Genomic DNA, 25,645 nt, shown 5'->3' with positions numbered 1-25,645 from the left:
ATATATGTTCAAAGAGTTGATTAGAATGTATCCAAGATGACATCCCCACCATATATATCCAGGTAATGACAGTGACATTGAATGTTTGGTAACCAAAGCATATCCAATTGTTGAAGGAGCATAGATCACTCTTGCAGCCAAGAATCCAAGTGCCATTACAACACCATTAATACGATATATAACTCCTGTACTCTTGTTTGCTCTATAAAGAAACCATCTAATATTGACGAATGGTGTAGTTATCTCTGTCAACAAGAATGAGATAAGTACAAAGTGGCAATATTGTTTGGACTTCAGGATTGAGGATTCGAGTTAGCCATAACAATCATTGATTGATCGATCGATTGAAGGAAGGATAGTTACCACACCAAGGTAATATAGTAGAATACCCATTCCATGATGTACTAAGGTGGCTGCATCACATAGGTTACTAGTATTGGCCAACATGACAACAGTGTCATAGATACAGTATCCAACGAATACTCTAAGGAAGAAGGTACTTGAAGTTGTTACATCATAGAATGGGTTCTGTGTCCAAGCCAAATCTTCATAGAACAGACATGTAACTGCTCCAAATGTACAGAATATTGCATTCACATTGGATGCAGTCCTAAATTATTATTTGTTATATAATTGATTGATTGATTGATTGATTGATTGATTGATTGATTGAGGTGATGTGTGAGTGAGTGAGTGAACTGTATGATTGACAAGTGATGGGAGGCATACCTGGAGTTCCACTCAATCTGATCACATCTTGGTAGTTTGGAGAACTTCTTGTAGAATAATGGTGTGAGAGTATCTGATAGCCAGAGAACTGTGGAAAAGAATAAACATACAACTATCTCAATACTCCAACTTCTAAGGAACATCACTCCAATATCTGTTACAGATAGTGATGGTAATGATGTAAGTGTCGTTGGACGTATCATCCTTTATATAATGTATTTGTTATTTATATTTATATGTGATGGTGAGGTAGTTGGTAAAGTTTGTAGCTGGTCAATCATTAAGATGAGTCACTATGTTGATGTGACAGATGGATGAGAGAACTTTAAATTGAACACTGGACTACTCCTTCTTCTTCTTAAACCAAATCTCTTCATTCATTCGCCCATTCGAGTCATGGGGCACTGGGCATTCATGACCGGGTAGTTCAATGACCCGAGAATTAGGCCTAAGTTTGATCAAAATATCTAAAACGAATGAACAATCAACCGAGGCCTTGTGTGATTGAATGAACTGAATAGTTCCTAAACGAATGCGTCGTCGCGTAGTGTTGGGAGTGTGTGGGAACAAGGCTGCAAAGATCATATATATCAATGAGATCATTTTCAAATGTTGGACCTCAGGTGGTAATGGGCAATGACGTGGATTATTGGATTGGATTGATTGATGAGTGGAAGAGTGGTGTCCTTTATCTACCTAAAGTTCAATCATGTGAATAAAGTCGCTAAAGTCTGATGGCAGATTGATGATGTTCTCGGTTGGGTTGTAGATCTGGTTGAGTGTCTGTTTAGAGTCATACTGATCTGGCGGCAGACGTAATGATGCATCAACAGACGAGTATGGAAGTAGTTGATATGAGGACTCGGTGAACAATGTGGCAGGCTTGTATGCGTAGCATTTGATCGAGACAAAGTCCAGACGGGCAAGTATTTGGACCACCTCGCTGATGAACGACGGCGTGGAGAATCTGGTCTTGTAGGCCAGGCGCTCCAAGGTGATGCCTGGATTCTCCATGATCCTGATGATGATCTCGTATACGAGCTGATTGAAGATGTCGTGCACGACACTGCCATCCTGTGCCACCCACGGACGAATGAGCGTCTTCTCCTGGAGTGGGCGGGCTGGGTCGAGAGGGAGCATTGATTGCTCGACAAACTGTGTGGCCACATAGATCTTCTCAGAGTAGCCGTAGACTACTTGTATCAACTTCATTGCAAGCAGCTCGCTTGTGAAGCGTGGCAGTTGATCGATCACCTGCTCCAGTAGGTCCTCATCGTGTTCAAAGTACTCGAGGCTCTCGTCGCTATTGTAGCCATTGTATGCAATTTCGTTGACGATGCTCTTCTTGGTCATTCCTGCCTCTTTGGAATTGACGATCATCTTGTAGACTCGCTCCATCATTGCCAAGTTGTCGTATATATCATCAAAGTCGTCCACGTTGGCATTGACAGTGCGTTGGTAGAACATCGTCTTGAGCTCGTCGAGTTCCAATCTCACTTGGTATGTTCTGATCAGGTCCAACACTGGTGTTCTGTTGTTGGTGTCCTTGTCCATATCCTCGTCATCTTGCATCTGCTGCTGTTGGGATGATGGATCCTCAAACTCTGTCAACAACTTGACATACTTGCGCTGTGACTCGAACTCATTCAGTAGTTCAGTCTCCTCTTCATCCATTCCGATGCCTTCGTCGATGAACACTCGCTTCAGGTAGCTCCTATCGATGAACTCGCTCAACACGTATGAGAGGCTGATGAACTTGCACAGGAAGTTGTCTATCCTGGGCTCGCCAACGACACTGCGCGTGCCCTTCGCCCTGAAGAGATCCCTCTCCTGTCTGATATCGATGGCTGGCGTGAACTTGCCTCGGTGCATCAGCTGGAGGCACTGGCTGACTGAGCCACCAGAGTTGTGTGGCTCAAAGTGGAACAGATCGGCGTCGTCCAGTCTGTCGAAGTGGACATTGTTCTTGACCACGGACAGGAACTCCTCGTTCTCGCCAAAGAAGAAGGCGCCATCCACGCACGCCAGCTTGTAGATTGGCTCCCTCTTGCCAAGTACGAATCGCTTTGACTTTTGCTTGAGGACTGGGTGGATGATCCTGTCTCGGGTCATCTGTGCCATGACGTCAACGACCAACTCCTTGTTTGTAGATGGCACCAGCTCCTGGCCAAACTTGCTGCTGAACTCATCGTCCGACAGCATCACCTGATACAACAACTTCTCCTTGATCAATGACTGCTCCACATTGTCAAAGTGGCAGTATTGGATGACATCATCGAAGCACTTGTACTCATTGAACTCGAGTATTGAGTCGAATACCTCCATTGACTCTGGAAGGTCACTATGTTGTTGTTGTTGGAGGAGGGGAGTTAGTGAGTGATTGAATGATCGAATGTTTGAATGAACGTCGCATGCGTAGCCGACAACATACAACTGTGCTTGGACCTTCCTGAACTTGAGGAGCGATTGGAACTGGATGCGGAAGGATGAGTACTTGGTCACGAGTGTCTTGATACGTCGGTGACAATGGGGGACGGAGCGATCGATGGTCTTGGCAACCTTTTGCCAGTCGGGATGGATGATGGCGGGCACACCATAGATCGAGACCAGTGGTTGGGTGGGTCGCTTGGTAAGACTCTGGAGGAAGGGCGCAAAGATGGCGAGCGCAACATTCAGCAGACGGATGTCCTCCTCGTGTGTCCATCGATTGGGTCTCGGCTCAACAGTGCCAGCTCTACGGCCAGGGCGACTGGCCAAGGTCTTCTGCTTCCTCCTCTTGGCCATCTTTGTGTCATAGTCCAACATGATACGATTGCTCTTGTCATTGATCTTCTTCAAGTAGTTCTTGTAGAGTGACTCCACCTTGCTCAGTCTGACCTTCTCTGTCACGGCAACTTCTATAAGTTCGGCCCTGTGTTATGAGTGATAGATGGATGGGAGATGGTGAGTGTGTGGTCAGATGATTGAGTGATCGATGGCATCGTGATGCCAAAAAGGACTTACTTGGTCATTGGTGGTTCCCTTCTGAACTTGGTGTAGATGGTCGAGCGCTTGACTCTGGAGATGCCAGTGACGAAGCCCCAGAGAGCAGTGTTCTGGATCATGGGCATGTTCTTGCCAAGTGAATGCACTTCGTTGGTGAGACCAATGTACTGCAGGTCGGTCCAGTACTCTGTGATGGTCTCCAGTGTGCTGAAGCAGTATGTCTTCTCATCCAATTGAACATCTCGCTTGATGGTCAAACGGACATAGTGTCCCTCCACTGTTGGCACGACAAGACCTAGCATCTTCATTATCTTGGTGAGTTGCGACACTCTTGTGAGGTATCCACGCTTGAACAACTCCATTCGAATCTCGCGTGGCAAGGCACTCAAGATCGTCCTGCTTGCAATATGATCGTCCAAGTGTTCCACCACATAGTATTGAGGGAAGCACTTGAGATAGTCGTCCACGGGGCAGCTAAAGAGGTGATTGATTGATTGAGTGAGTGAGTAAGCTTGCTACCATTCTCAAGTCAGTGGATTGATGGACATTACTTGTTCAAGAATGCATTCTGATAGATGGTGATCTCCGCTGGGAACTCGACAACAGTGTCGGGTAATAGTGCTGGCTCAGATGATGATTGGGTCGCAGCTTGAGTCGCCTGGTTCTTCTTGGTGAGCTCCATGCAATAGGTCCAAAGCAAGAAGTGGAAGTACTTGATGCGAAGGAACAGTCCGGCAATCATGCCATAGCCCTGAGCGATTTGAGCAGTCTGATTCAAATCGGCGGACTTTACATTCTTCTGTGATTCCTCGTCCTTTTGCACGGTTGGCTCGCTCACTCCTAGCTTGTTCCTAATGCTCCTGGCCTCTGTGATGACGTCCTTGATCACCTGGTCCTGGACACTATACTTGCTATCCATGATAAACAGAACGTTCTTTGCATTGTCAATCGTTGGCATGCTGTACATTCGTTTGATTGATTGTTTGTTAGTATTGGTCCAATTGATTGAGTGATTGATAACATACTAGAGTGAGATCAGCTTGATCTTTCCCTCCTTCTCCATCTCGTTCAATAGATGTTTCAGTGTCTTCTGATCAGTCTTGTCATCGAACTTGCCTATAGTGCCATTGAATGATTGTTAGTGTTTAAGAGCATGTTGATTGAATGCTTGTTGACTTGACGGACAACATACTCAACTGATCCTGGAGCACCAAGAATAAGACACCCTTTTGCTCTTGTATACGCTCAGTGACGAACTTCTCTCTTGCCATGTACAGCGTTGTCCTTGGGAGAGTCTTGCGGCCATGTACCACAGCTTTCGTAGGTGTCTGGATGATGTTAGTCGACCCATCATGAACAAAGGACGTGACGTGGTATACATACTGTTGGCACAACTGGTTCTGGTTGCACTACCAACTCTTGTTGCGGCTGTGGCAGTGCCTGTGACTCTGGCTGTGACTGTGACTGCTCAACGGGCTTGTCTTGGACAATGACCATGGATCCTGAAGATTCGTCTTGTTGTAGTGTCAGCTGATCCTGTTTCTTTGGCTCTGTCTCTGCCTCATCCTTGTCCTTGCTGTCAGTCTTTGCTTTGTCATCTTGTGCGTCCTTCCTTGGTCGTCCCTGTTTCTTCTTCTCCTTTGGGGGAGGAGGTGGCTTTGCCTTCCTCGACGTTGGCGCCTGGAACCCAGTGATGGCCGGGACAGCCGTATTTACCGGCGCACCATTGCCAGCGACCAATCTATAGGTCATCTGCTTGCCCTGCACAGTTGGTATCACCTTGAGATTGTAGTAGAGTATGAGTGCTCGGACGCCTGTGAAGACATGCTTGGACGAGATGAAGCCGACCCATGTGCGGATGTCCATCATAGTGACACCAGATTCGCCAGCCTTCTTGATGTACATGTGGATCTGGTCCAGAAGAGGACGCTCCATCACCAGTCGTGATTGTGGCGCGCTGATTGGCAGTTGATCATTGTCCTCGTCGTCCTCATCCTCCTCGTCGGGCTTCTCCTCTTCGCTCTTGTACGGCCTCTTCAAGCGCAGTGTGATACCACGGGCCTTTGTGGTCGACGCGAATGACTCAATGTAGCCCTGATCCTCAAGCTCTTTGCGGAACTTCTTCAATGTGGTGGCCGATATGTCGTCCTCGCCACCCTCCAACAAAGTCTTCTGGAGATCATTGTAGGGCATCTCCCTGTTTGGCTGCTTGGCGAGAATGCCACATATCGTCTCTGGCAATGACTTGATCAACTTCCAAGTTGGCGGTATCAATCGCTTCTCAAAGAACCTTGTTAGATAGAGCACATTGGAGTTGATTGCACTCTGTCCCGAGTTAGAGGAGGCGTTCCTACGCTGGTATACTGATATCTTCTTGCTGTTCACACATGTATGTATGATTGGTTAGTGACTCGACTCGATCAAGTTGATCGCTACATCGGCAAGTACTACTTACACCAATCCTCGTGTTATGAGAAACTTGATGGGATGGAAGATGTTCCTGGCATCCATGCGCAATTGCTCGGTGATGTCGCGTTGAATGCAGCCATAGTGTCGCTTGATCGCAATGAAGGAGATGATCTTGATGTGTAGGATGTTCAGCTGGATGCCTGTACCCTTGACACCGAATGACATCATGCGTAGGTCATCATTGGCAACGTATCGTATCGTATCCTCACACAGACTGAGCTGTGGATAGTCTGCTTTGTTCAGGTGCTTTGGCTCGGATGACTGTGTCTCTTGATTCTGTCTCATCCACACACTCGATGTCAGACCTCCGAATGGTGCGAGTGACTGTACACTCGTTGCTGTAGCTAGTACAGCATTGTCCTGTTCTATTGTTATCGGGGTGGTGTCAGGTGATGGCAATGTAGACCCCTGTTGTGTCTGTGTCTGTGTCTGTGTCTGTATCTGTAGTTGACGTGATTGTGTCTGTGCTTGTGGCTCTGTCTGTGTCTGTTGTTGAGGGGCTGCGGCAATAGTTGGAGTTGGGACGTCATCACTCAAGGATGCGATTGATATCTGAGGGTCGTTCAAGAGTGCAGTGTGAATGTATTGTTTGGTATATTGGTTCAATGTGAATGCCTTTGCATCTGTCTGAAGTATGATCCACAGCTCCTTTGGAGTCATACCCAAGGCACCATTAAGTGCCACCTCTTCAATTGATTTAACTATAACATCTGCAATATTCGATGTCTGTGATGTTGTGTTGACCGCAACAGCTGTCGCATTACTACTACTATTGACTTTGTTATTATTATTATTATTGTTGTTGTTGTTGTTCTCCATGTATGAATGTATATATGTATATGTATATGAAATGAAGTTATAACTTCAAACAAATAATTTGTGTCAAGTTCATCTGTTCACACGATTTAATAATGACACGATTTTCAAAGATTGGCGCGCCAGACTTGATTTCAAAGACGACTCCAACGGGTATAAATCCCTTGTTGAATAAACTGTTAATATTGTATTGTATTGTATTGTATTGTATTTGTATTTGTATTGTAATGATATGGTGGTGGTTGCGACCTTCATGATGTGGATGTGGATTGATCAATCAATCAATAACTACATCACACATATTCTCTCCAAAGAAAGTGTTGTTAGGAGGGTACAAAAGCACTAACTAACTCTCTCTCTCATGTTTCCTTGACTACAAGAGTCTGGGAAAGGTTGGAGGTATTGGTGCCACCACCTAGCTTAGCCGCTAGATTCTGCAAAGTGTTGTTGGTTGGGGATGATGCGGCGGGTAGGGTGGACGCCGCCGTGTTTCCTCCTATGAGGACCTGGTCATAGTTTGGTCTGCTGAGTGCCCTCTTCGGATCGTTTGTGAGCTCCTCAATCTTGTTGGCGAGTTGATGGTGGCTGCGATCAATCTCCATGTGCCATGGGTATAGCACGAGGATCTGGAAACTCAAGGCGCTAGAGGCCACAACGAATGACAAGAGCGGGAGGTTCTTGGACAATCTTGGAAATCTTGAAAGGACCATTTCTTTGTTTCTTTCTTAAACTCTTGGTTGTACTGGATGGACCGGTGACTTGGACAATGGTTCTTGGTTGTAGTTGTTGTTGTTGTTGTTGTTGTTGTTTGAATGATACAATGTACAATGTACAATGGTAGGAGATTTGTTACAATCTTGTTTCGATTTGAATCAATAATGGTATGGTATATACTACTAGGTAGGTACTTCTATCTCTTTGTGAATTAATGGGAATTGTGGAGTTGCTGGAATATGCATATTAATCAAGACCCGTTAGTGTTTGATCAATCATTCATTCATTCAATCATTCAAACATACCAGAATGGCTAAACTATCTATATAAAAGATGTCTTTAGACTCGTTTTCTAACTCTTCCCATTGAAGGCTCTAACACAATGTATATAAAATAAGAAGGGGTTGTTAATTAAGTATTAAAGGATAGATATTATCTCTATCTCTGTTGATTATATATAAATATGAATATATGTATAAGTATATATATATTTGTGATGATGATGATAATGAAGGAACAACCATTCAACCTTGAGACAACACCCTTATGTTTGTAATGTGGCAATAATCCGCTCAACCCACCATCAATGGATTCAACCCACCTAACACTCTCCCCCAGGGGAGGGTTGTACCGGGGTCACAAAGTCGAACTTCCACTCTTACATTATCATTATTATCTCTTTGATTACACTACAGACATTGATTCAATAACCTTACATTGATATTTAGTTCAAGGTATGATCAACTTTGGATTCCACAACTCTCGAAGAATGCCTCGTCACTTGGTCAATCATCATTGGAAGTGAGGTGAAGTCCTCAGCCCCATCTTTCAATTCACACTCCCTCACCAACTCACACTTTGGATTGCAAATGAATGAATGATCATTCATCTTACTTCCACACAACATCAACACTCATTTAATACACATACTTATACATATACATACTATGAATAGTCAAACAACAAAATGGATTATAGTAGTACTGTTGCTACTTGGGTTGTTGATGACAACTATGTCAGCATCACACTTGGCACATGATGCAGATGACGAGGTGGAAAATATACATGCGACACCAGATGTGACAACATCCACATCGGTGAACACCAATAGTGAACAGTCGTCAAATGATCATGGCACCAACAGTGAGGCTGAAAGTATTCAGGCGGCTGCAGCGCGAAAGTTACGTCTGAGAGATGATCTATTATGGAAGATGGAGTTTGTCAATGGTGGACGCGTGGAGCTTCCACTTCATGACACACTCATACTTGGACAAAGGAAGCGTGGATATGTATTGATGAATCAACAGACCTCATCATCGTCATTATCATCGGCTTCATCAATATCATCAGACAAGGATACATTTGTGTATGATAGCAACATTGAAGACATTGATCATACAATGGGCAAACAACTCCTGACTGAGGCTGCGAACGCAGGCAACCACAAAGCGATGTACATACTTGGCAACATGGAGGAGGTATGTGTCCGTCATTCCCTCAACACTCAATCAATCAATCAATCATACATCTAACCCGCCCACGACCATATCATTGCCTTACTTAGTACGGCCAGACAGGATCAATAGACTTGGAACAGGCTGCAATATGGTATAGGAAGGCAGCAGACCTGGGGAATGACGATGCTCAGACTGCCTTGGCCTTTTTATACTCATCTGGAAAGGGCGTGCCATTGGACGACAGCCTGGCTATCCTATATTACAACTTTGCCGCAGCCTCTGGCAATGTGGCCGCCAAGATGGCTCTGGCCAACCGCTATCACAATGGTATTGGCATGAAATCATCGTGCCGAGCGGCAAACACATTGTACAAGGAGGTGGCGAGACAAGTCGTCGAGGACTACGAGCAGCGTGGCTTCAGCTATCACATGTACGCGTGGCGCTTCACCGACCAGGCGGTGCAGGAGCGCCAGGACGAGGACTCAGTCATCGAGTTCCACAGATACCTCGGCTCATCAGGCGATGGCAACTCGCTCGTGGCGCTGGCCACTCTCTATCTCCAGGGCATCATGGCCGTGGAGCAGGACTACAAGTTGGCATTTGATTATTATCAGAAGGCTGCCAACGTTAACCATCCAGCAGGCTACACAGGCGTGGCATTCATGTACAGCAAGGGCTATGGCGTCAATCAAGACTACGTCATGGCGGCCAAGTTCTTCTCAAAGGCCTATCAGATGGGCCACTATCCAGGCCTCACTGGACTGGCCGAGCTCTATCTTAATGGATGGGGCGTCGAGAAGGATGAGCAAAAGGCCTTCAAATACTTCACCGAGGCCGCAGAGAAGGGTGACAAGACCGCCAAAATGTACTTGGGCAAGATGTACATTGATGGCGTTCACGTCAAAGCCGACGAGAGCAAGGCAATGGTATACTTCCAGCAGGCCATCACCAACCCTGTGGCGCTGTTCCACGTGGCTCAGATAATGACTGCGGACACGCCCGTCACCTGTGCGACCACAGTCAAGCTCTTCAAGATCCTGGCCGAGCGCGGACAGTGGCTCACACAAATGACACATGCCAACCAACTCTATGACGCCGGCGACCACCAACGCGCACTCTATCTCTTTGAGAAGATTGCTGAGCTTGGCATTGAGATGGCCCAGAACAACGCCGCCTACATGTACGACAAGGGACTGGGCGTGACATCTGACATGAGCCAGGCTGATCAGGACAGATGGGCCATGCACTACTTTGCACTGTCGGCGAATCAAGAGAACGGCTACGCGCAACTCAAACTTGGCGACTACTATTACTATGGACGTGGCTCGCCCGTGTCCTTGGAGATGGCCGCATCGTCCTATCAGCTGGCCAGTAGCATGCACGACTCTCAGGCCTACTTCAACCTGGGCCTGATGCATCAATTTGGACAAGGACTCAATCAAGACCTGTACCTGGCCAAGCGTTACTATGACCTGGCACTATTCCATCAACCCAAGGCCTACATCCCAGTCTACACGGCATTGGTAGGACTCAACCTCCACTTTGTATACAAGTACTTCTTTGATAATCCAAGCTCAAGAGGTCTGATGGACATGCTCTCTGGTGCGCCCACCAATGTCATACCGACAAGCACTGGTACAGGCAATGCGGCAACACAACCAGCAGCTGAACAAGTGATCAGTAGTGTTGGAGAGGACCATGGATTGCCCATACCCCCATCCGAACCATCAAAGTCAATCACCTATTATGTATATCGCTACTTTGAGAAATATGATACAGTGATCATCCTGTTGGCCCTCTATCTGATAGTTCGTGCAGTCAACCATCGACAACAAATTGTACAACAAGGACCTCAAGCTCGTCCACCTGTCCAGCAGCAACAGCAACAGCAGCAACAGCAGCAACAGCAACAGCAACATCAACATCAACAGTAATGAATACTATTTGTAAATAAGATACGCTGCGGGTTCCAATGGTTCACCAAGAGTGCACCACTAACTCGTCATTGCAAAGACATGACCGAACGCAACCCCACCACCCACCGACTGTTGCGTGAGCTGGATGGCCAGCCCTCGGAGAAGGCCCACCTGGATAGCTTTGGCTTACGATTTTTAATTCGTTTTGCGGTGTCTGTTGTTCCAATGGTCGGCAACGGAAGTGTCGTCCTTGCTTGCGAATCATCGTTGAATGTGTGGTTGTGTGTGTGTTGCCCAGAGTCAAGCCAGCAATGCCCTACCGTGAGAGCACGCCCGCCCGCCAGGCCCTGTCACGAACGTGCACTTGGCCCAAGAAAACAAACAAACATTTGGCAAAAGAGTTTCTTGCCACGCCAGTGGCTCACTTCGCGAATGATGCCCTCTTCCAAAACTGCAATTTGTTATTTGTCATCTGTGTGGCTTGTAGCTGTGACCAGATGTGCCTGGCTGGAGCCCGCTGCCACGTGTGTGGTCGCGCACAGCAAGCGTGTATCGCCAACAACAAGACTCATGTCGACACCATTTGAATGAGCGTTTTGTTAGTCATGTGTGAGGGAGATGGGTAGTTGGTGCATGTGTGTGTGTGAGTGTGTGTGGCTCGCGAGCTGTAGATGTTGTTGTTGTTGTTGTTGTTGCTGTCTATTGTCTACTGGGTCTGCCGCCTGTCTTCAACTCATTCGCCACTTGACTACAACATTTACTAGTAACAAGTAATTATTATTATATCTATCTATCTATCTATTATTTATTATTACTTACTACCTTATAAATAAATAATAATGGGAGGAGAGGACGTAGTTAGACTATCAAAGAAGGAGTTGAAGCAGATCAACAATGAGTTGAATGATGTTATGATCACTGTTATTAAAGTTAGAGAGTTGTTGGGTCTAGGATCAAACAAAAGTTTATCATCATCATCAAAGGATAAGGATAGAGATAGAAGTAGAGATAGAGATAGAGAGAGAGAAAGAGAGAGAGAAAGAGAGAGGGATAGGGAGAGAGAGAGAGAAAGAGAGAGAGAAAGGGAGAGGGAGAGAGAAAGAGATTTAAAGAGAGATAGAGCGGATAGTGATGATGAGGACGACTCGTCCAGCATAAGTGACGAGGAGATATTGGCCATTGCTAATGGTCGCAATTTGAAGAAGAAGCAGAAGAAGTCTAGTGGAAGTGGAGCGGGCGACAGCGGCGACACCACACCCAGGAAGAGAAAGATGAAGCCCACGCCAAAGGGCATCAACAGGGGTGTGTGGAGCACGGAGGAGATCGCCAGACTCGACGAGGCAATGACGCTGTACAAGGAGGACCCCGACCGCATTAGCAAGCTGGCCTTGCATGTTAAGACCAGGACGAAGGAGCAGGTCAGGAAGCATTTGATCTACAACAAGGACAAGCATAGGAATAAGCCAACGTCGGGCGCCGGCAAGGATGGCGTCAAGGAGGAGGACGAGGCCAGCAGTGAGGCGGAGGACATTACAACCGGTGAGGCCAGGTCACCGGCACAGTCAGAGAGTGGCTCAGATGACAATCCATCCGAAGAGGATGAGCAACGCGCCGCCTCCCCCGCCCCCACAGCCGAGGTCAAGACTCAGACCTCAGGATCTGCCACAACTCCAGTCCCAACAAAGATATTGTTCAAGAAGAAGTGATCATCAAGGTCGTCCTTGGATGTCCAACCAACAATCAATAGAACGAACGAACGAACCGACGATATGTGCAACATTTCAAACATACAACCTTTAAATGGCGGCATGGCAACAGCAGTAGGAAGCAGGAAGCAGTAGTATCTGCTCCTGTTGCTGAGTCAATTCACCATTCATCATTCATCATCTTCAACATCACCATTATCATTAGCATCGACAAGTACATTCTCAATCATCATTCAGTCAGTGTCCAACAATATCGATCAAACACATCAGTGAGCTACATCTTATCATGGCCCACTTTGTAACCATTAAAGGCTACACATACTTTACATTAATACTCATTGGTTGAAGTTGTCGGGGGGTCAGGTCAATTGCCAGGGCTGGGGATTTGGAAGGGTCTGGGACGGCAGGGCTGGAAGTTTCCTGGTCAAAATATCTGATCAGATGGTGGTGGACCCACACACCATCAGATAGGGCTCACACTTCCACCTTTGGAAAGAGTGATGGACATCATTCAATCAATCATAACCTTTCCAACAAGGATAGATAGATAGATAGAGGTATACATAACCTACAACAAGTATAGTATGTCCAATTCATCTTCAACATCTTATTCAAGACAAAAGGTTGCTCCACTCACAGTCGATGTCTACACATCTGAATCAATATATACAGCCAACAAGAAGTTATCAGAATATGTTAATCATATGGCCAATGAGCCAAGTGTCGGTCAGTTTCACATTAAAGAGCATATCAGAAAGGTCATTCCAAAGAATATTGCTTTAAATGTATGGTTATATGATTGAATGAATGAATGGTGTGAGTGATGGACGAATGCTAACTCAATCAAACAATATAGAATGAGTTGAAGAGCATGACAGGACATATTGAAGAGGTATCATTTGATGTAGCAAACTCATCAGAGGCAGTACACTCAATCAACGCTGTAAATACATTTGATAATATCGAGAGACTATTGATGGCCTCAGTCGAGAGGGCTGCCGTACTTGCCAATGAGTATGTTTAATTGATTGATTGATTGATGGCATACCGAGTATGACTAACATTTTGGTTACCATGAAGTAAATCACTTCCACGCAAGTTAAGAGCATCACCATCTTTAAAGTCAACTCCAACAACACCATCATCTGATAGCACGACATATACACATGGAAGTCTACCATCATTCTCACCACTTAACAGTCCAAACAAGTTACAAGGTCTATCTCAATCATCTGTCACACTGCCAGATTATTCAATGAATTCAAACAGCAACATGGACAGCAATGCCGACAACTCTCCGGACAACTTCAACGAAATACCAATCAACACTCAATCATGATGGAATGGTTCCACACATACCTGGACATATGTTAGATCAAGTTCTGCCATGTGATCCTACCCTCACATATATATTATATAAATGTAATTTATTGTAATGCCTTACCTGGCTTCACCAACAAGTTGGCAACAAGTAGTCCGATGGTGAGGGATGTGGCGATCATGAACATGCCGGTCAGGAGATCAAGACCACCAGATGCATTCCCACCAGACACAGACAGGAATCCTTTCACACCCATCGATCCAGGCACCAACACAATGATACCAGCCATGATCGGAACCACACTGGTTCCTCCAGTGAATCGTGCGTATAGGTTGCCAATGATGCAGATCAAGCATGCGCCAAAGAATGAGCCGACGTCAGTGCCAAAGTATTGATTGCCCCAGTTGCCAGCCACGATGCCCAGCATCGATGTGAGCATGATGATCCACATCTGGTTCGGATGCGCCTTCATCTGTATGGCGTAGGAGATGGCCGCAAGTGGCACGGCTATGAACATGGTCCAGCTTGGGAAGGATACCGGCATGATCTCTGGGCGAACTGGAAGTACCTTCTCTGCAAATGTCGTGCCCATGGCGATACCAAATGACAGCTGAAGCAAACATGTGAAGGCACCAATCAGTCTGGCATTACCAGACACTAGGTTCCTCGTTGATATCTCTGCCATGGCAATGGTGATGGATAGACCTGGCGCAAGGGCAATGATGCCGCCAATGGTGACGACCACTCTTGGCACAGGATAGATGTATGAGTTGATGACACCGGCGAGGAATGAACCACCAAATGCACCAATACTCTCCACCACCTTTCCGATTGTTGGTAACTTCATTGAGAGTGCCGTGAGCAAACCTATGCACAGGCCGATCAATGAAATGGAGCCAACTTCAATCCAACCACTTTGGAGGAAGAATGAGAACGCGAATGAAGACATTAGGAAACTAGCAACCGTCATGTAGATGTTATACAATGGTGGCTGGCGCAGGATATCCTTCAAGTCGACCAAGGCCTAAAGTTGATGAGGTAAGTGTGAGCATGTGATTGATGAGTGAGTGAGAGTTCAAACAACTTACATCTTGACAATTCTTCTTGGCATAGATCACTTCGTCGGCCAACTCTTCAAGTTTGGTCAATCGATACATGTTGTAGTCCATTGATTGGATCCTCAGAAGATGAGTGTAGGGAGAGAGAATGGAGTGTGGCGAACCAAACGAGAAGAAGATACCGGTGGGCGTCGAGAAGAAATGTCCATCCATGCCAAAGGTCGAGCTGATCAGGGTCAGCTCATATTCAAGACGATGGACGGGTACTCCAGACATGAGCAATGCACGACCGAGCTCCATAAGGAATGGCACAACATAGTGTTCCAGCTGCTCACTATCGACCAAATGAATGGGGAGTGTTGTCTCTGGCACCAATATCTGGTACACACTGTTCTTGAACTTCTTCATCTTGTCTCGACTGAACCTCTTGCTTCGACCTTTCATCGTCTTGACGGGTGCCGATGCAGGTACCTCATCAGGACATGTATAATTATGAATGGTTGTGGAATCATCTGCAATATCAATCTTGGTCAACAAATTCTCACCATTCTGTAACCTGGCACCAGCATTCTGTAACTGATCCAATCCAGTCAACAATGATTGTTGAGCAGTTATAATCGATGGAATGTTGATTACCAAGGTTTTCCTGAAAGTCAGAATGATTGATTGAGTGAGTGATTGATATAATTCCAGGATGACTGGGGATACATACATGTCATTTAACTCTGTTGGGGGCACTATCTCTTGGCTTGGTTGATTCTGTGGACGTTTGATCTCCATGAAGTTCCTCCATCCAGAACTGTAGAGCCCCGAATCGGAGAGGGTCTCGGTTGTATTGGGAACAAATGGTGGTGCATGATCAACTTCAATGGCATATGGTGAGTGGATTAGTTCTTGTGCTGCTGCCGATGAAGTTGGAATTGCTGTGATAGGGGTCAATACATTGATCTCTGCTATATTTGAAGGTATGGATACAATGTTGGCAAGTGCTGATGTATGTACTTCGGAGGTAACATTGACTATTGGTGAAGTTGGGGCTATTATTGATGGTGTTGGTTGATCATTTTGATATCTATGATATGTTGAAGTTGATTGTTTGATACTTGGTGTAGGTTGATAAGTGGTGTGGATACCCTGTCTTGGCATATCCACAACCGATGACTGTTGTTGATTTTGATAGTATTGTTGATGCAGATGCTGATGATGTAATTGTTGTTGTTGTAATGGTTGTAAACTAATGACTGTAGGTTGTCTTACTAGTTGTGGAACGCCTGGATTTCTAAGTTGAGTTGATTGGCCCAGGATGTTGAATTGAGGTTGTTGTTGTTGAGGTTGGATCATCCTTGGAATATGTTGAGTTCCTTGTAATGGATTATGGACTGCACCAATCACTCCGCCACCACCTCCATGATGACTACTGGCCTGATCCATAAAAGCCATTGGATTCTGTTGTTGATGTTGTTGTATTTGTTGTTGTATTTGAATTTGTTGTTGTAATTGTTGGATCTGATCTGCCTTTATCTGTTTCTCCAACTCGATATGATCCAGATCGACCACCATCTCATTGTTTGGTACCATTGAAGTGGTAGTAGCTCTAAGATGGTTCTCCTGAGCCTTTATCTCCTCCTATCATATGTATTTGTATCATGTTAGAATGATTATTATTTATCCAATCTTGATATTGAATGATCGATACCTACAAAAGGAGCTTTAATTTTATCCCATAATGTCATGGTTTGTACCTGTACCTGATGGTTGTTATATTATTTGTTAATCATAGATATGATTGTTACATTACATTTAGTTTATCTAGATTAATGGATACGATTATTGGTTGACAATTGTCATAGTATTGTATAGGTTGATGACAACACTGTTGTTGGGAAGTTTGAATGTTTGAAACCGTGTGTTTACCAAATAAGGAAAAAGACGAGGACTTGGTGAAGCCCCAACCCCACTTCAACGAGTCCACCTTACAACACACACACGAGCCGGGGAAATAAGTTGGCGAACACGCACAAAACAAACATACATACACCATCTGTGTCCAAAGTTTAACTCTGGATGGTTTATTATTATTCTTGGTGATGGTAGGAAATTACATTGGATGCGTTGCGGCGATCTCGTTGTAGGTCTTGTGTTCGCTGTTTGGATCGTGATGACTTGGGCGACAGGAGGGCCTTTTGCTCGAAGAGCAGTAGGGAGTTCTCCAGGTGTGATCGCATGTGGATACTAAACAGAGCTCGGAGATCACGATTGTAGCCCCACTGGATGGACGAGCCACTCTTTAGAGTCTTCTTGATCTCGTGGAGCTGGATGTACTTGCGCCAGCCTTCAAAGTAGAATGGTTGGTCGTCGATCTTGAGCATCTCCCTTGGCATGGATCCTTGCTTCAACGTCTGGACGATCTGTCTAAGCAACGAGTTGGACTTGAACTTCTTCTTGCCCTTCTCATGATTGTTGATTACCAAGTTCTCCACAAGACTAATGATTGAGTTCTCATCATCATCCTCCTCTTCATCATCATCTTCTTCATCGTCATCTTGGGCATCATCCTCTTCACCAGCATCCTCTCTGGCCACATGTTGTGCACTTTGTTTACCATGATGCTTGTGTGAGTAGTGTTCCTCTTCCTCCTCATAATCATAGTCATCCTCTAATGATCCTTCCTCATCTCCAGCATCATTCTCTTGTTGTTGGGCAGCCTCCAATGCATCACTATCCATCTCACTAACCAAGAATGCAATAGCAATTGCACATGTGATTGATAGTTCATGAAATGAGGAGCTTGATAGTTCGGTAATTCGGTCCAGCATGCTAATATATGTTTGAGTGAGTAAGTAAAGACTTGTATTACTTCTAAGTTTGAAGACCATTTCATACCTGAGATGAGTGTTGATCTGAGCAGGCTCATATCTGGTGAGCATCAATAGCCAACCACGTATAGCCCTGTTCAAAACCTGTTTGTTCTTGTGATTGTTGATTACCTCCTCGAACAAATCAATCGTATTCTCGTAGGTGTCAGCAAGAGGGGCGTTGACGAAGCAACTGACAGCCAATGCATCCAGACAACCAGCCATTGTATGAGGGTTCAGGTAATCTTCTGATTCATCTATCAATGGTGACAAGGCACCTCTAACAGTCCTGAAGAACTCTATTCTATCCAAACCATCATGAATCGCCACCAACCTAAGAGCATGCAGTGCCAGTTGTACCTCTGTCTGGTCCTTACCAGCCACAATCAAGTCACACAGAGCATTGGCAAACTGTATATCCCTGTTTGTTGTTGATCAATTAGTTCATATTCAATGGTTGTTGGTTCTTTAAACATACAGTTCATGTATCTGTTCTCTTCTATTCTGGTAAATGAATATATTGATTAAATTGTTCAAAGCACTCTGTCTAATTGTTGCCTTTTTCTCTTTAAGCAGTGGAAGGAAGTAATCCAAGTCATATCCAGTCTCATCAACATCGGACTTTACATTAACAGCCCGATGATTGGATTTTCTTGTCCCTGTTAGAACAACAAAACATGGTTAATACTTCTGGCATGTCAGATTCATTCATTCATTTTTACTTACTAATATTCATTGTTAATATTTGTTTTATTATTTGTATAATATATCTATATCTAGTTATAACATTGTAAACTCTTGATTGAACAAATATATAGAGATAATCTTTTAAGATGACGAATGGTATCAACAGGGTGCGATGTACGCGACTTACCTTCTCACTTCCAGACCAAACAACCCTTGAGAAGACACCTGGGTTCGAGCGACAGATGGAAGGGAGACATCTCTCAAACACACACACACACACATACCATCTTCACCCAGGGATTAACACACATTCTCAAACACACACAACATTCACCATCCATCGTTATAAAGAGAGATTACTGGATATGGAAGACAACACAACTTTAATTTAAAACAATTGAAGTTCAAAAAAGATATTAATATTCTTAAGGATACACACATCTGTATTACTTATTATGGTAATATTAGGGTCCTCCATACACACATTTATTTTTGCACTCAATGCCAATGTTTGCACTAGTTGTTGTGGAGAATCAATACAATAATCCATTTATATTACATAGATGAAGGACATTGTGTGGACAATGTGGTAAGACTATTCCAAAATAGGTTATCCATCCTTTAGCCTTGCACCAGTAGTAGTGTGTGGTTCTTCATCCGACTACATTCACTCTCTGACTTATCGTCCTAGGTTGCAAGGAGCGTGTTGGACAGGAGCTCCAAGGTTGTTGGATGGAACAACCAAGGTATACCTTGGTATCATTCATGAATGAGTGTGATGTGGAGGTGAGGATTGAATGGCGTGCCGAATTGTTCAATCTTCAACATAGGTTCCTTACATACATACATACAAACATATAACTACATACTTTGAACAACAGTAATAGTAGTAGTAATAGTAGTAACATTAGTCAAACAACAATGGAGTTATTACAAACATTGAATGCATCATCACCCTTATTCCCAAATGACCAGTCCAAGGTAGTCTTTGTGAAGAAGGAAGATCCAATCGAGAAGGGTTTCAAGGTACATATATACATCATTCTCCAACTCAATCAATCAATCAATCAATCAATATTCTAACATGAAATTAAATAGTTATTGATCGATAATAATATATTGTCGGCACCAGTCTACGATGAGAAGGAAAAGAAATATGTATCCTTCTTTAGTATGATCGATCTAATCTATGAGATTCTGGAGATTGTAGAGACGGAGAGTCTGCCTCAAGGAGATATCTCAACAGTGTTAACAAACCTCACTGGCAAGAACCTTTTCAACAAACATCGTGTCATGGATATTGCCAACATTTCCAAGCGAGAGCCATTCATCGTAGTTGGCTCCGACATGATGTTGGACCAAGTAGCACGTCTAATGTCCAAGAACAAGATCCACAGAGTTGCCGTGCTCGACCAGAGAGGTGAACTTTGCAATGTTATCTCATTGGTATGTATATTCAATCTTCATTCTTCATCATATTACTGACCTAGAACTATCATACAGTCTCGTATAATTGAGTGCACAGCTCAGTTGTTTGGAGTGGACAATGGGTTGACAACAGCAGGCGAGAGAACTATTGGACAACTAAACCTAGGCTGTCATGAGGTCATATCAATCTGTAATGAGAAAACTGCATTGGAAGCATTCAAGACAATTGCCCGCTTAGGAATCAGTGGAATCGCCATTACCAACAAAGAGGGTGCCCTGTGTGGAGTGATCAGTGATCACGATCTCAACTTGATTAAGTCACATGGACAGTACCTCAGTCTACTCTATCAACCGCTCTATGAGTATTTGGATGCAATGAAGAGCTTAACTCAATCAGTAAGTAATCTTTAAATAATATGAATCATTGTTACCAAACTAACTTGTATCTTTGGAATATTCAAGCCAAAGGAGGTGATCACTTGTAAATATAATGACAAGTTCAAGGATGTTGTCCAGAAGGTGTCCGAGAACAAGATACATAGGATCTTTGTAGTGGACGACAACAACAAACTCATAGGAGTGATCTCATTGCTTGACATTTTGGAGCAGATAGTCTGGTCGCAGAGACAGAATCCTCAGCAATGAGTTAGATTCGTAGGGGAGAGTGGACGAAGGTGTGATGGCGAATGTATCAACTCACCAACAACTCTTGGTGAGACATCATTCATCCAATCAACATAACAAACAAATCAAACCAATCATTCAATCACATTTCAATCACATTCAATCAATTAAACAAACAAAAGGAAATCAAACTACCTTGTAAATAAATAGTTATACACCTTTATTGCCAAAGGCCATGTTAGGCCTCGCTTAGGGTCTGGTCAAGAAGGGCCAGCCAGGGGCTTATTTCTTTTGATTCCTCATCGCGAGGAATAGATCAAATTCGTCCATGTCATCAGGGATTGCAGGCTTGGAACCAGCACCTCCACTCGTGCTTAGAGAGGCCGTGTTGCTGTTGCTCGATGAGCTTGGTATCGATTGCTGTTGTGTTGGGTAGGACGTCTGAAGGGGTGGCAGTGGATTGCTATTGTTGGGAATGCTTGGATTGCTTGTGTTGAGTATGGTGTGAGGTGGTGTATGTGTTGATGCAAGTTGGTTGTACGATCCAATGGAGGAGGCGGGCGGACCAAAGTCACTGAACGACGATTGAGACAGAGGCGACTGATCAAAGAAGTTGGTGCTGAACGACGACGTAGACGGTGTAGGCAGCAGTCCAGAGTTGTTGAGCAGTGGTGGCAACACAGATGATGCCGATGTGGAGATAACATTGACTGTTGGGCTCTGGACATTGTTGTTGACCACGACCGGGTTGACATTGACATTGACATTGTTGGCCACGGCCATTGGCGAAATGAATGGCGAGAAGAAGTTCTCACCAGACTGTGCGATGGGGTTGTTATGGATGCCCACGACTGGCGCCGAAGTGGGCACGCCAAGTGGCGAGCAGTCCGAGAAGAAGTTGTTTGAGATGGAGCTGTTGGATGCGGGTACCACAGGCGTTGGGAACGATGTCTCAATAGGTGTTGACAAGGGATTGGAGTTGTAAAAGTCGTTGTTGTTGGAGGATGATGTTGAGGAGAGTGGCGGCAGTGGATTGTGCGCGCTCGCTGCGCTAGAGCTCTGCAGCGAGCTGTTGGCACCGACCGACAAGGGTGGGATATCCGAGGACTGTTTGGAATAGGAGCGCTGAGTTGATGGCGGTGAATCGATTCGCATTGGCTTGGTCGACTGAACAGAGGCAGACGATGCTACCTGTGGTGGTGGGCTAATTATAGGTCTGTAGATGGGTGTGTGATGTGATTGAGGTGGAGGTGGCAGCTGGAATGTTGAGGGCGGCGATTGATGTTGCTGGGAGGTTGTCAGGCGGACAGGTGGCGGTGAAGCTTGGGTTGAGGAGTTCACCGACGATGTCGACACAGACATCGAGCGTTGATGTGATCGCTTGTTGACATGAAGTGATGGTAGAGTGGACTTGTCGCTGACACTGTAGTTTGGATTGATGTGCACGTTGTTGTAGCTTGGTTGAATATTGTTGTTGTTGTTCTGGGATGTCGTGCGTGGTCGATGTTTGATGTTGAGTGGAATGGCAAAGTGCTCTGGCAGCTCAGGGATCTTAAAGAGGTTCTTGTCGACAGAGGCTGATTTGTGCATGCCTCCACCACCCTCTTTGCGTTGTAACTCTGGCGACGAAGGCGTCTTGATGATGTGTGGGATGGTTGGTGACACCTGCTTGGGCGGGAAGAGCAGATTGTGAATGTCTTCGATGGTCATGCGCTCGCATTGAGGCGCGAACTTTTGATGAATAAACGCGAATGGGATAGACTTGTACGTAATCTCCATCCTCTGTGTCTCTGCCAATGATTGAATGTGGCGTTGTGAACCATCCGAGTTGGTGAGCCTTTGATGTGAGCCAGTGTTTACATGTACATGTGCCACAGTGTTGGCCGTGGCAGTGACCGTCTTGGCCACCTGATTGATAATGATGTGGCCCACCTCTGATATCGATTTGCTGTGTGAAAGGACTGGGGTGGAGTTGGCCGACAGCGAGAGGCCAGTCTGGGGTGGTGGGGCCAATGATAGAGACGGTGTGGAGGTGGACGCCTGCATCGTCTGGCTAGTCATGGATGACATTGGCGAGTGGCTCTGGCCCTGGGTGAATGATGTTGATGCGCTCCTTGTGATTGAGTTGGCCGCATTGCTGATCAGTCCACCAAGGGCGGCCAGATTGTTTGACGACTTGGGTTTAGGCAGATCGACGTTCAATGCTGAGAAGCTCTGTGGGTTGGAGGAGTCCATTGCAGCGAGGTCTGCGGCAGTCATTGTCTTTGAGCGCGATATATTTGGTGTGCCCACTGTCAGCGAGCTCGTGCCAGATGTCACGTGATTGTTGTTGTTGGTAGGTGCGCCATGAGTATTGCTGTTGTTGTTGGTGCTGATGAGATTGGCAAAGAATGACCTGTCGACACTGCCATTGTTCTTTGGGTTGGCCAAAGCTGGCTTCTTGAGGTCGATCACCTGACGATAAGCTGCCGCCTTGGCCAAAGCCTTTGCCTTCTCCTTCTCGACACGCTCGCGCTCCTTCTCCTTCTCGACACGCTCTCGCTCCTTCTCCTTCTCCTTCTCCTTTTGGCGCAGTGTATTGTTTATCGATGCTGTCACTGGATTCTTCAGATCAAATGTGATCACCTCTTTCTCGAATATGCCTGGCGGTGTAAGATTCTTAAAGTAATACTCCTCTCGCTCTGCAATGAATCGTTCAAACATCTGTGACGAACAGAATGTCGTGAGGAACTAAACAAAAAGGATGGATGTTAGCGGTCATTGGTTCGTTTCCAAGGGTGGTTGGCCTGGCCTTACCTTTGATGGAGTGATCAACTGTGAATCAATGAATGATGGCTTGTCGAATATCATCTTCTTCTGCTCCATATCCTTGAGGAAGAATCGCCTGTATGTACCCAATATCTGTACAAAGAATCGTCTAAACGTGTCCACTATTATCTTGTTATGATTGCTATCGTAGGTCTTGCTCTCTGTGTATGTGTACATCGTTAGTACTACTCTAGTGCTGTGACAGCGCGCCAATAACCATTGGGATACATACTGCGCAACTCGAGTATCTGTGAGTCGAGACATTGCTTTAAGAGTTGATTGAGGTGTGGTGGAAAGAGAGCAATGTCTTCGGGGAGTGGCAGCACTTGGTCCTTGTCAAGGTCGACAAAGATGATCTCGTTCAGTGGCTTCTTTCTGATCAATGGGAAGAGTGAAGAGTGTACACCAATGATGAATGGCATCGGTGCCGTGCAGTAGTCCAGCAGTGATCGTGGTAGCACTGGAATGAAGATGTGTTGCCACACGAATGGATCGAGCAAGGCCACCGCTGCATTGACAAACTTGCTGACTTTGCATATATTCTCAGAGTATATAATCACTCTTCGCTCAAACAACAATGATATGAACAGATGTAGTATCTTTTGTGATGACAATGACTCGACCAAAGGAAAGAGTGTACCCTGTATGTGTGTCACGTGATTGGAGGTAGAGGTCAGTGAGTCATGTGATCAAACATCGATCAATCAATCAAACATACATCATGTAGTGATGACTTGCCAACATCGAGTGGACGCTTGAGTTGGTAGTTGGAGGGCAACTCGACACGCTTCTCGGGTAGGGTGAGGAAGGGGTTGTTGTAGATGTGTATGTTGAAGTTGTCGCCTGGTGCTGGGATGACAGAGAGTAAGGCCGCCGCCAAGAAGTTGTGTATCTCCTCAATGGAGACGAGGTAGCGCGATTCAAGTATCTCGAGCATCTTTGCAAATGTGCTGTACCACGCGTAGCGACTGATGATGCACAGTGACTCGGGTATAAGCATGGTGGTCTTGTTCAGCACCATCGTGTTGGCCTTGGTCAGGATGCGTCGTGTGAATCCAAACTGCTGGTTGCCCTCGCGGTCCGTCAGGACGAACGAGAACGACTCTGATATCGATGACGACTTGCTCAACGATTGATATGACACCATCGTCTTGTCAATCTCCTCGGGGAAGCAGAACAGTGGTACATTGGGATCGACCGTATCAGGTGGGTAAACATCCTTTACATATGGTATTATTCCACCTGCTCCATTTGTATCTGAATGTATATGTGCTGTCGAGTCAGACCCTGCTCTGTTGATTGATTGAGTGAGTGAATGAGCCAGACATACCTTCTTTCAATGAGACCAATAGGAATTGATCAAAGAGTAGTTTCTTTGATGACATCCTTGTCCAGTCTCTCTATATATATGTCTATGAACGATTGTTTGATTGATTTATGCTTCGTTGTCGTTTTGTCGTCTGCTTTGTCGCTGTGATTGATCAACTGCAGATCCTGTATATTACAATTATAAATATATATATATAATAATAATAATAATTCGTACAAAGTTATTTATATAACATTAAAATACTAATTATCTTTCAATCAATGCAAGAAACAAACACACTAACAATAGAGATTGGGAGGTTGATCGAGCAGGAAACTGTCACCCTCTAGTTGTGTGAATCACCTTTCTGTTTTGTTTGTTGGTGATTGATTTGATGTGTGAGAGTGTGTGTTTGGAGGGAGAAAGTGATCCAAATCATTCAAAAAGACACTCATTTTTTGTATTTTCAAACCTATTCAATGAAAATTACTATGCCTGGTTATGATGTCGTCCGGACGACACATTGTAAATTGCTTGGTTGATTGATTGTACAATCAACTGACATTGTTGGAACACCCAACAACATCAAAAAAAAAGAATAGAAAAGAAAAGAAAAGATAAGATAAGAGAAACGTTGATGGAAGCTTAGTAGGATCAAAGTCCAAAGACTTCATTCACATCACGTGCCATGTCCTCCCCCCCCCCCCCCCCGGGAAAGGAAACTTCAATGTCCAAATGTAAAGTAAGGGAGATGAGATGAAGT

The 25,645-nt window shown here is 45.0% G+C and overlaps 8 protein-coding genes across 8 annotated transcripts; 3 read left to right on the top strand and 5 right to left on the bottom strand.

Moving 5' to 3' along the window:
* Positions 1-1,425: 1,425 nt before the first annotated feature.
* Positions 1,426-7,002, bottom strand: SAMD00019534_060270 (hypothetical protein; the record flags this gene model as incomplete). Its single annotated transcript, XM_012898625.1, has 8 exons — positions 1,426-3,070; positions 3,161-3,640; positions 3,733-4,188; positions 4,266-4,673; positions 4,740-4,830; positions 4,907-5,042; positions 5,098-6,091; positions 6,170-7,002. The coding sequence occupies 8 exons, from the start codon at positions 7,000-7,002 to the stop codon at positions 1,426-1,428; spliced, it is 5,043 nt and encodes a 1,680-aa protein (XP_012754079.1).
* Positions 7,003-7,400: 398 nt separating this feature from the next.
* SAMD00019534_060260 (hypothetical protein) lies at positions 7,401-7,724 on the bottom strand (the record flags this gene model as incomplete). The annotated part of the gene is made up of 1 exon (XM_012898624.1): positions 7,401-7,724. A coding segment is annotated over one exon (324 nt), but the record flags the coding sequence as incomplete, so codon positions are not given.
* A 1,002-nt stretch (positions 7,725-8,726) lies between these two features.
* On the top strand, positions 8,727-11,104 carry SAMD00019534_060250 (hypothetical protein; the record flags this gene model as incomplete). The annotated part of the gene is made up of 2 exons (XM_012898623.1): positions 8,727-9,191; positions 9,278-11,104. The coding sequence occupies 2 exons, from the start codon at positions 8,727-8,729 to the stop codon at positions 11,102-11,104; spliced, it is 2,292 nt and encodes a 763-aa protein (XP_012754077.1).
* An 821-nt stretch (positions 11,105-11,925) lies between these two features.
* On the top strand, positions 11,926-12,792 carry SAMD00019534_060240 (hypothetical protein; the record flags this gene model as incomplete). The annotated part of the gene is made up of 1 exon (XM_012898622.1): positions 11,926-12,792. One exon carries the CDS (start codon positions 11,926-11,928, stop codon positions 12,790-12,792), a length of 867 nt encoding a protein of 288 aa, XP_012754076.1.
* Positions 12,793-14,219: 1,427 nt separating this feature from the next.
* Positions 14,220-16,749, bottom strand: SAMD00019534_060230 (hypothetical protein; the record flags this gene model as incomplete). Its single annotated transcript, XM_012898621.1, has 5 exons — positions 14,220-15,137; positions 15,202-15,817; positions 15,884-16,208; positions 16,275-16,368; positions 16,429-16,749. The coding sequence occupies 5 exons, from the start codon at positions 16,747-16,749 to the stop codon at positions 14,220-14,222; spliced, it is 2,274 nt and encodes a 757-aa protein (XP_012754075.1).
* A 500-nt stretch (positions 16,750-17,249) lies between these two features.
* SAMD00019534_060220 (hypothetical protein) lies at positions 17,250-18,762 on the bottom strand (the record flags this gene model as incomplete). The annotated part of the gene is made up of 4 exons (XM_012898620.1): positions 17,250-17,988; positions 18,055-18,447; positions 18,505-18,685; positions 18,753-18,762. Coding segments are annotated over 4 exons (1,323 nt in total), but the record flags the coding sequence as incomplete, so codon positions are not given.
* An 872-nt stretch (positions 18,763-19,634) lies between these two features.
* Positions 19,635-20,786, top strand: SAMD00019534_060210 (hypothetical protein; the record flags this gene model as incomplete). The annotated part of the gene is made up of 4 exons (XM_012898619.1): positions 19,635-19,739; positions 19,812-20,159; positions 20,217-20,537; positions 20,604-20,786. The coding sequence occupies 4 exons, from the start codon at positions 19,635-19,637 to the stop codon at positions 20,784-20,786; spliced, it is 957 nt and encodes a 318-aa protein (XP_012754073.1).
* Positions 20,787-21,047: 261 nt separating this feature from the next.
* SAMD00019534_060200 (hypothetical protein) lies at positions 21,048-24,958 on the bottom strand (the record flags this gene model as incomplete). Its single annotated transcript, XM_012898618.1, has 5 exons — positions 21,048-23,495; positions 23,562-23,734; positions 23,806-24,214; positions 24,292-24,830; positions 24,904-24,958. 5 exons carry the CDS (start codon positions 24,956-24,958, stop codon positions 21,048-21,050), a joined length of 3,624 nt encoding a protein of 1,207 aa, XP_012754072.1.
* Between the last annotated feature and the right edge of the window lie 687 nt (positions 24,959-25,645).

The sequence above is a fragment of the Acytostelium subglobosum genome, assembly GCF_000787575.1.
Source record: "Acytostelium subglobosum LB1 DNA, scaffold: scaffold11, whole genome shotgun sequence".
Taxonomy (NCBI): Eukaryota; Evosea; class Eumycetozoa; order Acytosteliales; family Acytosteliaceae; genus Acytostelium; species Acytostelium subglobosum.
Note: the sequence above shows the minus strand (reverse complement) of the source record. Positions and strands in the feature narration are given on the sequence as shown.